The sequence below is a fragment of the Ursus maritimus genome, unplaced genomic scaffold (genome assembly GCF_017311325.1).
Source record: "Ursus maritimus isolate PB19 unplaced genomic scaffold, ASM1731132v1 scaffold_13, whole genome shotgun sequence".
Taxonomy (NCBI): domain Eukaryota; kingdom Metazoa; phylum Chordata; class Mammalia; order Carnivora; family Ursidae; genus Ursus; species Ursus maritimus.
Genome location: NW_024423675.1, coordinates 68728427 through 68740667, shown reverse-complemented (window position 1 = coordinate 68740667; position 12241 = coordinate 68728427). Strand labels below are relative to the sequence as shown.

General features: G+C 42.0%; 1 protein-coding gene across 10 annotated transcripts in view; it reads right to left on the bottom strand.

Moving 5' to 3' along the window:
* AFDN (afadin, adherens junction formation factor) overlaps positions 1-12241 on the bottom strand; it is a 101096-nt gene that overhangs the window by 85284 nt on the left and 3571 nt on the right. For 5 of the 10 annotated variants that reach the window (XM_040628062.1, XM_040628056.1, XM_040628059.1 and 2 more), the window contains exons 2-5: positions 10419-10534; positions 8352-8515; positions 5281-5441; positions 1023-1180 (exon numbers count right to left, since the gene is read on the bottom strand). In XM_040628062.1, the coding sequence (XP_040483996.1) occupies positions 1023-1180; positions 5281-5441; positions 8352-8515; positions 10419-10534 (599 nt within the window). The remainder of the gene's footprint in view (positions 1-1022; positions 1181-5280; positions 5442-8351; positions 8516-10418; positions 10535-12241) is intronic. The other 5 variants (XM_040628057.1, XM_040628064.1, XM_040628065.1 and 2 more) reach the window with 3 other exon arrangements.

Sequence of the window (12241 nt, the reverse complement as noted above, 5' to 3'; positions counted from 1 at the left end):
TCTGCTCAGATCATGATCCTGGGGTCCTGGGATCGAGCCCTGCATCAGGCTCCCTGCTCAGCGGAAAGTCTGCTTCTCCCTCTCCCTCTGCCCCTCCACACTGCTCATGCTTTCTCTCTCTCTCTCAAATAAATAAATAAAATCTTTAAAAAAAAAACCAACATTTTTAATTTCCCTGTTGAGATATACAGCTTAAGTCCTATGTATTAAGTCACATATATTGCGAATGTTTTTTCCCAGTCTGTGACTTGGTTTGACTTTTCATTTTTTAATGATGCCCTTTAGAGAATAAATCTTTTTTTATTTTTGTGGAAGTCAGGGATGAATTACACAGAGGCACACAGAGACTTCTGCAGTGCCAAGGTGTTCCTCGTGGGGGCGCACCAGTCCCAGAGGTGCTGCAGAGGGTAAACATGTGCAGTTTACCACACTGTAACCACTCCTCCATAATCCTGTGTGTGTGGGGGGAACCGAAATGAGGAACCCCACTATTTTATGATTTAGTAATGATCTGCTAAGATGAGGAAAGGAAGACATCTCTGGTGAAATCCAGTGCCAGTGTGATCTGACAGGGAAATCCTGGTCATGAAGAAGTCACCACACACTTGTCACTGACTTTAGGGTTAAGAGTTGTCCAAGTAGTCTGTCTCAGAAGAGAAAACCTGCTGGATTTTACTTAATGTGACCCACTCAGTTCTGAGGAATAAGAGCTCCCAAACCTTGCGAGAACTGGACGAAAGATACTCAGTCTGTACCTGTAAGAAATGACAGACGATGACTGAGCGCAGACACCAAGTGCTAGTTAGAACAGCAAACTGGAGTTTTTATTGAGAAGCTGACTCTTCATCATGTATCTTAGTAAAACCATTAGAAAAACACTTTACAAATATTAAGTTACCTACATATGCAAAACAAGAAGAAAATTAGCCTACATTTAACTTCATTTAAAGACTATCTTTCCACTTAAATGTGAAGTTGTAGCATGTGTAATACTGCTAAGTTCTGATTTGATAGTTATTTACCCGGGCAATGCAGTAATCCTTGGGATTTTCCTTCTCCAGGCCATATTTCTCTAAAGCTTCAGCCACAGCGAAGTCTGCAGGATCTGTGGTAGACAGCAGGATTGTCTTGTACGGAATATTTGGTTTTAAACTATCTGCATAAATTCTCAATGTTCCACCTGAAAAAAACATTTTGACATCTTTGAGCACTACTTTATTTTATTCCAATAACAAAAATAGCTAACATTTATGATCACTTCAAAACAAAGGGCACCTAAGTTCCAGCAGGAAGGAGTACAAAGATGGAATCTGTGTAATAATTCCATATTCATGTCCTCCTGGAAAACACACATTTACAGTCACTTGTTGGTTTAACAACACTTGGCTATAGTGAGTAATTCTGTATGACAAAGACTGTTTCTGTCCCCTCTTCAAGCCCTAACAGTTTTTATAATGATGAAATGATTTTCACTATGGGTAAAGGATGAGAAAAGAAACTCCAGAGTGTTCTGATAGTGCTGCCTGTCAACATGTTTAAGCACATATAAACTCACACGTACTGGGGGCCCCCGTGTTCCAATGCTGAGGACACAGCAATGAACAGGTCGGTGTCCTCGCCCGCCAACAGCTTACAGTGTAGTTGTGGGGCGCAGGAGGAGACGACCAACAAGAAAACAAACAGGATAGTGGTACATGTTGTGACAAACACAAGTAGAGCTGTGAGAAAGAAAATGGCCAAGAGCTTCCTGGGACTGTAAAGGCTTCTATGAAGATGAGCACCTGCCACGAACCCTGAGGGACACACAGCAGCCTCATGGCCACCTCAAGAGCTTCTTGGGCAGAGGGACTTGGAGGTGCTAAGGCCTACAGCTGGCATGGGTCTGGTGGGCTCACCAGCCCGAGATGAACCCCAGGTGAAAAGAGGGAAATGCAGTGAGACTGGCCGAGGCCAGCTCACATAGGACTTCCTCACCCACGACCACGCTGGCCAAGGCCAGACCATGATCTGAGAGTCTGGACTTGACTCTAGTTGAAGCGGTAGCCACTGGGAGGCTTTGGCTCTGTGTGTGCGCACGCACGGAAGAGTGAGCCTGTGCCTGTGTATGTAGGAGTGTGCAGAATGCCACTCGTGCTTCCCCACGAGGCCCCGGCTTCTGGGTAAAGAACAGCTGCAGGTGGCGATGACAGCACAGCAGGGAGGCCAGTACTGGACACACATTCCACTGCACCAAAACGCAGTCCCTTCTGATTTAATCACACTCTACTTCCACGTGCATATTTGAATTTATAAGAAAAACATGTACAAGAGAATGAGTAAAAATTTTGTAGACTGAGGTAACAACTCTGTGTGCTTTAGTGAGACAACCAAAGAGCAAACCAGACCACACCTGTTTTGAAAGCTGAAGAGATGGACTTGTATCCTCACCTACATGACTACCAAAAAATGCAAATGATCAGAAATTTAATTTTTCTAAAAAATTCTGCATCTGCTAAAAGCCAAGACAAGTTCTTTGCAATCCCAAAGTTAGAGATCATAGAGGATGAAAGACTATTTGGTGTGAAAAAATTTAAGGTCAGGGTTTACCAGAAAATCATTTAAAAAGTCAGTATGGTTCCTATGGATAACATAATTTTAAGCAGCACTTCTTCTAAAGGATACATCATGATGAGGTAGCTATAAAATTCATATTCACTAGCCAAATGAACTTAGCTATTGGATGGAATGACTTTCAGCAACCATCCGAATGTTTTAGAGTATCTAAAACTCGACTTGGTTTTAGTATAATGAGCGTGGAGTCTAATTCAAAAGGTTTTCACAGTTGATAAGCCTAACACCACGGTACCCTCATCGTAGAGATGCACACCACCGAATCCGCTACGGAAGAAGAGGGGAGCAGTGCACCATTTAAAGTCCCTACTATGGACTGAAACTGACTTGTGTAAATGTACGTTTCAGCTCTAAGACTAAGTAGGACTGCTACACCCAGCTCTGAAGAGGAGCACACCAAGGCCTGCGGTTCTCCAGGACCCCAACTACGGGACCCCTGTCACAGTGCCCTGCCGCTCCCAAAACAGCTCGTGAGAAAGCTGAGGCAGGAGGACAGACTCCTAGAAAAGCCTCATGATGCTGCCAACGACGTCCCAGCAAGAAATCCACGGCCATAACTGTGCCACGAATCAACAAACTGAGATATACAGGGCATTTCGGGGCCAACTACACTTTGAGGATACCACAGAGTGAATATACCAGAGCATTAAAAGGCTTTACAAAGTCCAGGGTCTAAGCTTCTTACAAGCTAGGAGTCTGATCAGCTGTGTAGTGAGTCAGGTCTTGAGAACTCAGGGAACCAATCCTCAGGCTAACCACACAGGAAAATAACAGACTGAACTGTCCGTCCCAGAAGCCTTACCCACATGTGACCACGACCCCCACATTTTCTACCAACAAAACAGTTAAGCTAGTAACTATTAACAGGTTATGAAAATATATTTTCTAAGTCATTTATTCAAGACAAACAAAATAGCTGAACTTAATATATTTGGTGTCCTTAGTATTAACCATTAACAGCTATTTTGCTAACAATATTTAGTTTTTTAGGGTTTCCTGGAAGTCTATATAGAAAAATGTCCCTTCTTCTCCCAACTATCCCTTTAACCTCTAATTCTTGGATCTTCTGCTAGTTTTCCTCCTGATTCTTTGGGGGTTTTTTTTGTTTTGTTTTGTTTTTTCCCCTCTTGTCTTTGCCTACTCCTCTCAACAGTGGCCTTCCCTTAAATTCTTCCATTACCTGTATATTTTCTACCAAAAAGGATCTCACTCATGCCCAGTGATGCCGCCTGGCAACCACAGATTACTCCCAATCTCTCTTTCCATCTGACACTGCTAACCAGAACCTGGTCTCAAGCCACTGAACTACCAGGTCAGAACATCCCCCAGATCACAGCAGCAGCTCCATGAAACCTGGCTTCCACTCCCAGACATTCTCTCACTGCCATCCATCAATACCCACCTGACTGGAAACGGGTGTTACAGTCCGTACCAGCCAACTGCGCTCAGAGATCCATCCCTCACGCAGGCAGCATGTGCTCACTTCCAAATTCAATTCCGTCAGATCCATCCTCTACTCTGCTCCCATGGAAACCACTCCAGACCTGAAGCTTAGGCTACATTAAAACCTTTCTGAACTCCCACCTTAAAACTGTTCAGCAGCTTATTAACATATCATATCCAATTTTTCCACCAAATTTTCCCAATAAATATGGGTCTCTGTGGGCACAGCCTGAAGTGACATGCAAAGAGTTTCCTGTAACAATACATATAAGTGTTACACTCTAATCCACATTAAAAGCGTATTTCTTCTAAAAATATTTTATTAAGTTACTTACAAAAATGGATCCTCTCAGCTAGCCTATGTTTACCATGACTCACACGTCCCTGAGCATACTTGAATATTCCTTAAGGAATCACTGAGGAAATGATCATTTCGATCATGTCAAACTCCTTCCTATGAGAATCCCTCCAGGTCTGTCCAGCGGTAGGTCAGCATATGTTAGGCATCTCTGAGCATTCCTCTTGTTCTTTCAAAAATTTTACTACCTTTCTTCTTCGTTTTTGTATTTTCATTCCCTCCTCTTCCTTTTTTTTTCTTTAGTGCATATATTTCTAAGTTATTTCAAATCTTTCATCAAACAAGACAGGATATAAATAAACAGATTATCAGCTGGATCTCAAAGTAATCTGTAACATTATTTATGGAACTAATGCGTAATCTCACTCTCCTCACTGTTTCTGAATCAGTGACACTACAGTTCCCACAAAACATGTAACTAAGACTCAGTTAGAAGGGTGCTGAGGATCACAGTGAACACGGGATGGAGCCAGCTTCCATCAGGCTGGCAGCCGTGGGGAACGCTACACTGAAACAGTGCCCTGTCTAAGTTCCAAAGACATGGGAATACTGAGTAATTTGGGATTTGCTTCAAACTAGTCCAGTTTGGGAACAGGAGTAACAGAGGCAGGAGCAGAGATGAGACACGAGTTATTAATTATGGAAGCTGCATAATAAGTACACGGGAATCTTTCTGTCTTCTTTCATATATATTTTCCAGAATTCAAAAATAAAAACAAAAAAGAGCCGCACTGGGAAAAAATACGTAACTAAACATATCTCCTAGTGAACGGAACTCCTGTACTTAAGGCAAAGCTGGTCCTGTAGCAGACCCACAGGGCACACGGCGCCGCTTGCGGCACAGCATGGGGATCGCGGGCCACGGGTACCTGAGTCGGGCCGCCCATCCGAGCTCCGGAACTCCTGCATCCTCCTCTCTAGTTTCTGCTGCCGGCGACGCTTCATGACCACCTCCGGATTCGAAATTGTTCGGGTAAAGCTAGTTTCAGGCATGTCTTTGTAAACCTCTGCAGCCAGTCGGGAATTCTCACTGTAAAAAAAGAAAGGCACCGACAGTATTTTCTAAGTGTTGTATTAGAAGGAGTTGCACTATAATCAGACAAACATCCCCATGGCGGATGTCCGTGGGCTCGTGCTGTCCCGAGCACCGGCGTGCTGTGGACCAGTGACCACGTGCTGACGAGTGCTGCGGATACAAAACGAAGGTCCTCTCGGTACAAGCAACACACTAAATTAAATAGAAATTTATCATTGAAATCTCATGGTGAGTTTATGTAACTTAATTATTGTGGGTTCACTAATCAGGCTAAAAGAAAAATGTATAAATTATACATGTCAGGAATTTCCACCAGTGTTTTCCTAACATAGACGAAATGAGTGATAAAACATTCCAACCATAAGAAGTAGAGGATCGAATATACTTTTATTTAGTAAAAATCTCTCTTAAAATTATAGTAAATCTTGAACTCAAATGGCATAATTTTTAAAGAACTAAATGATTTACCAACATTCACTTTCTTGAAGCTAAATTTTCAAAAGAAAATGCTCCAGCAGTTCCTCTGACAAGGAGTCAACTATAGAGAATGAGGAGTTGAAGACTGCATATTAAAGAAAGACTGATGACTAAATTTTGATAAATATACTTTAAAGACTTCATTCTTAACCATAAAAATAATTTAACTAAAAACCGATCAAGCACTGGGGCCCCTGGGTGGTTCAGTGGGCTGAGCGTTAGACTCTTGGTTTTGGCTCAGGTCTTAATCTCAGGGTCCCGAGATCGAGCCCCATGTGAGGCCCAGTACTCAGGAGGGAGTCTGCTTGAGAGTCTCTCTCTGCCCTTCCCCCACGCCCCTGCTCACTCTTTCTAACACAAAATCAAGCTTTGAATCAACCAAATTCAACAACTTAACTTGTTTTAAGTAACTAATTTTCTAAAAACAGACCACATATCACCCTATAAACCTGATAAATAGGACAAACCATAGCCTAAGTTTCAAATGCTCCTTTTCTTAGGTTTTTTCATGTATAAGCAATATATTTATACAAATTCTGTCTCCTGTTTATGCTAAATAGAGCCTTACTATGTAATACTTTACTCAAGAGTTTATGCTCATTACACAGACATCACTGCCTGACGGATTAATACCTAAACCCACTTTGATGCAATCTGAAATGGGCTCGATTCCACTCCACAGTGGAACATCATTAACTAAGGAACGGTTAATTGTCCTCAATAGATACAGGACACTGTACCAAACAATAAAGAAAGACTTGAAGAAGTCACTACAACAGAACAGAAATGGTCAGTGAATGTGTAAAAAGACATCTACCTTGTTAATGGGAAGATAAATTCGAGTTATTGGAGGTATTACACACTGTGGAGGAGAGAGTGTATGACAGTTCTCAGAGTAGGAGGAAGTGAGAAGGTTTGTGGGCTCCAGAAGACATATCCAGGAGCAGTCTGGCAATGTACGCGTCCTCGGGCTGCCCCTGAGCTGTCCTTCCAGAGTGCTCCCAGAGTTGGAGAGCAAGGATGGTCACAGGAGTATTACTTATAGGACCAAAAAACCTGTGAAGTACCTACAGGCACACAAAAAGGGGCCAGTGAAATAAGATCTGAAAAAACTATATGAGAGACTCCTACATTAATTATTTAGACGACTTCATACTTTTGTGAAAATATATACTTGTGAATATATGTATGTGTATGTGTGTATGTGTATATATATACATATATATATATATGCATTTATATGATATATTCTAATGGGAAAAGGTCATGTGGAAAGCTCTAGTTTTAAAAGCTTATGACTGTATTTGTTTAAAAACTCTACATAAACATATGAAGTACATATTTTTGTATCAAAAACAAACTATAGTGATGCCTGGGTGGCTCAATCAGTTAAGCGTCTGCCTTCAGCACAGGTCATGATCCCAGGGTCCTGGGATTGAGTCCCGCATCGGGCTCCCTGCTCAGTGGGGAGTCTGATTCTCCCTCTGCCTCTGCCTGGGGCTCCCCCTGCTTGGGAGCTTGCTCGCTCTCTCCGCCAAATAAGTAAGTAAAATCTTAAAAAAAACAAAAACAAACCAACCTACGGCTCTCTCTGGGCTCCTGTGATGACAGCTGACTCCTCCTCTCTTTCTGATAAATCTGTATGCTCTGACTTCCTAACACGAATGCCTGCTACTTCAGCAACAGAAGAACAGTGCAGACACCATGCTGCGGTCACCAGCAAGGCGAGGAGGGGCCTAGGAGGGAGTGCACAACATGCTGCTGGCCTGATGAACGGAATGACTCATGGGAAAACAGGCGGGACTATGCCAAGATCTCCCACCTAAGGGGAAAGGTCAGTTTCTTCTGATGTCTTTTCTGTTACAATCGAAATGCACTGATCTCCCTTATTCCATCAGCTCTGAGGTCAGAAGTCAAAAGCCTTTCTAGAGCTAAGTACAACTATCATGGGGCTGGGATGACGCAGTAAGGAATGGGAGCAGGCGGGCTGGAGTCAACGAGATGGTGCATCTGAACCTTAGCGGCTCTTCTCGCTGTTCCTGCCAACCTCTGATGAGCATTCAGTGTAGTTAAGGTCTGTAAGAAAGCACTACTGCCTTAAGGACCAAAAACACCAGAAACGAAAGGCCAGACAAAGGTGAAGAAACCACTGACATTAATGGTCTACTCAGATAAAACAACCCTGTTCACCAGCCTGCTTCTTTGGGATTAGCAAACCCATGAGACCGGTGTGGTCGGCCATAAACCTTGCTTAGCTGAGACCCTCCACCTTCCCCACACACAAGAGCCAGAGGGTACCGAAATTCACTTCCTAACGGATGTTCATCCTCTTCACAGTTAACCTGGCAAGGTAACGAGATCCACTACATTAAAAACATTCAGCTTATCAGAGCAAAAGGAAATAGAGATACGTCCAGAATTACTTACATGTCATCCCCTTGGAAAGGCCTATCATCCTTATCAGACGCCTGCCTTACTGCCTCTTTTTCTCTCTTCTTTTTCTCCTTCTTTTCTTTCTTTGAGAGGGTTCTCTTGAAGTTCTGGATAACACCTTCTTTCTCCTGCTTCTCAGGTCCATTGCTTTGAGCCTTCTGATAAAAGTAGCATCGTCACTATGGTGGCTGTTACACAGAATCACAGCAAGCTCTCTACGGCTGAGCTAACTTCATCTCACGTTACGGCCAACACCCAGCTACTGCAACAGGGGAAGGTCCGGGGGATGGAAACGTTCTTTGCCCTGACCGGCTAACGGTTACCGGTGTGTATTTAGAAAAATTTAATGAATTATACATCCAAGATCTGGGCATTTCATCGTGTGTGTATTTTACCTTGATTCAAAATTCATACGCAAGCAAGCAAGCAAACAGAAAACCAAACCCAGCAAGAAAACTATGAAATCTGATTTTCCATAAATAAAAATCCAAATAATTTACATAAAGTTACTTTTAAAAAAGGCTAATCAAAATATGGAAATAACTGGGGCGCTTGGGTGCCTTGGTTGGTTGAGCATGGAACTCGTGATTTCAGCTCACGTCATGGTCTTGGGGTTGTGGGACTGAGCCCCCTATCAGGCTCCATGCTTAGTACAGAGTCTGTTTGTCCTTCTCCCTCCCCCTGCTCTCTCTCTCTTTAATAAATAAAATCTAAAAAGAAAAAAAAAAAGGAAATAACTGTTTAAATCATTATCTACTTTATATATGTTTTCTCTAACATCAAAGAAATGTTAAGCATACTGTAAGAAATGGTTTTTTGGAAGCAAAATTATAAGTCCTGTTTCTGCAAAAACTCCTATTTCTTTTCCAGATCTTGTTTATCTGCTTATTTATTCTTAATTTACAACATGGCCTACACAGACTTTTTGGGGCGGGGGTATAATTAATAGGTTGACTGGTAAAGAACCAAGAAAAACACGAAAGAATGGTTACTGTATTGGGAAATAAACTACCTTCTGTTTTATCTAAGTTAGTATTTCTATTTTCATTGCTAGCCATGTCAGCACTGTCCTGACCCTAGTAAGAGGTCTAATCCACACGAACGAGGATCTCTAGCCCACAGCTAGGCACATCAGCTAAATTCACGATGCAGAAATGAAATAAAATATGGGCCCAAAAAAAAAGAGAGAGAGAGAGAGCTGTCCCTTCTTACTTTATATGGATTTGCTACAATGCCACTAGAAGCACAAGTAATGAGTAAGGCCAAGAACACATTTTGTGTATCTAAAACTCTTCAACATGGAACACTAACATCACACAAATTAAGTGAAAATTTTCTGTTTCCAGAAGTGAACAATGACACTCTTTTCCCAAAATAATTAAATAGAAGATTTTTCTCAAAATATTCTTGACCTCTGCATTTGCTATCACCTGTCAGTACTGAATTCTAGTGTAAGATGCCATTTGATTTAACACAGAAATTACAGTTAGTTTCAAATCTTATCTGTATTTCATAGTGGTCCACATAAGAATAGCAGCACAGGAATTCCAGACACCCTACCACCTGAGAAAGTTTTAGTATCACTGCACTGCATTACATCAGCCCAGGAAGTTTGCTTCTGTCTAATCTTACACACAGAGTATGGAAAAGGTTTTAAATGTGCCTTATTAGGTTGTACTGAAAATACACACAAAATAGGTTATTAAAGTTCTATTTTCCCTTGTGATTCTTATTAAAATATATTTTGACTTTCTAATTTGGTAAAAAACCTGGAGCTGATTATACTTGAACATTAAATCTCTTAATAACAAAAGCTTCCATAACTTCTTTGCAAAAGTAAAGAGCAATATTAGGGATTATTTAGTGAAACAGAGGATGAAACAGAGAGAAGTAGAACTCCTTTTAATTTTTTTTCAGGGAGGAGGGTAAAAAAGTCATTTAGGAAATGCAGCAAACAGGAAAGTTCGGTGGAGGCCCATCGCACTAACGCCAGTCTCATGTCCGTCTCGGGCCGACCCGGGCCCGGGACAACGTCAGCATGAGATGTGGAGGGGGTCCTACCTTAGGAGGGAGGGCATCGTTCTCATTCTTAAGAACAAATCTGCCCTCTCGATCGTCTTTATTCCAATTCAACTGAACAACTAGGGGCTTCTCATCTATATCCAATCTTCTTTCTTCTTCAAATCATGAAACGAAAAAAGTTAAGTCATGGTTATTTAATGGCACTAGCTAAATACAACATTCTCATATAAGTTTAATTTTATAGACATAAAATACCTTATTACCACAAGTACTTACTAACAGGCTGAAATGTAATTCAAAATGTTATGTGAGAGTTTTAATTATTTACTATTTTGTTGCCACTATAATATATACTACCATGTAGCCAGTGCCAAACACTGACCAGGGATGACGTCCTTACCACATTTAGAATCCAACTGGGAAAATAAGAGAAATACAAACTAGGAAAAAATATATATAGGGCTTTGCTATCAGCCTAGTTCTGTAAATCAAATTATCTCATATATGCAACTGGAAAACAAGGAAACAACGTTAACGTAACACAGGAGTTCGGCTGACCTATGAGATTTCCTTCTCACACAAGTGTTGTGACAGCTGTACCCTGCTTTCTATCTCTCGACTCCCAAACTCACTAGGTCCAGCCCTCACAGCACCTCCCACCATGGAACCACCATCCTGTCTCTTCGTTAGGATAAAGTGCTAGGTTTAGAGTATTCCTTCCTTGCTTGCTGGACATCTAACATGCCTCAGGAACGTGGCAGCCCACAGAGCAGGCTCCCCTGAGGGCCCGGCACACCTCAGCCACTTATTAGAAGCCTACAGTCAGCAAAAATCATTCACATAACTGTCTATAGGATGTCTACAATGAGGGCAGCAAACACAGGACACAGAGCCCAGCTGGAGAACTACCGAGATAAAGGAAGTAGGGATCAACGGGACAAATTTACAGGGTAAAAAAGTCTTACACAGGCTTTTAGTAAATACTGTATGTAAACAGCAATGTTAATTATAAGAATACAGGAGTAACAAACTCTAATTTATTATTTTATGAACTGAAAATATGAGAAATGAAAATTAGAGCAACAAATTAGGGACTGGGTGAAGTCTGAAATTCCTGCTACAAACCAAAATTACCAAATTCTTCTTGTTGCAAAATTTGTACTAGATCAAAATCCTTCATTGTATATTTCTAGAGAACTAATTTTAAGAACTAAGTCAAAACTGTAAAAGTAAAATAAAAACAAGGGTGAGGTATTATAAAGCATGTGAGCCTAACTATTAAATATAAATACGGTCAGGGTCCTACCACAACGTTGTAACTTTAAGGTCTAGTTCTGCCTTAGTGGTTCTCATACTGCTGTTGCTGTTGAACAGCAGAATCCTTTTTATTTTCCCAGCTGATTTCACATAAGGAATCCTAATACGTGGAGAGGCTAAGATGGAGTCTCCGTGGGGCTGAAGGGCGGGTTGGGGCCTAGGATTCAGCGCCCTGGACCTACGGTGCACAAGAATGAGGTGAGGTGCCCTGAGCACTCGCTGCGGGCCATGCTCAATCCCCAGGGAAACAAGGTGCATCCCGCAGACACTGCACGAACTGCTAGCTGCAGGCAGCCCCCAGTCCACACCGGCCCGCGGAATCCCTTCTGCTCGAGGCACACCGGTGTCAAGCTGGGATTTCCGGGGTACTGTACAGAACCACCAGCACTGCCCCAAACCAACACGGCTAAGAAATGAGGGCTCCCCCTCTAATCGACGAGCTGGGCAGGGCCCAAGAGGCACACAACAGGGTGAAAATTTTAGTTTTCCTTTCATTTTATGTGCACTCTTTTTTCAAACATCTATCCGGTTGTTGGAGCATAAAT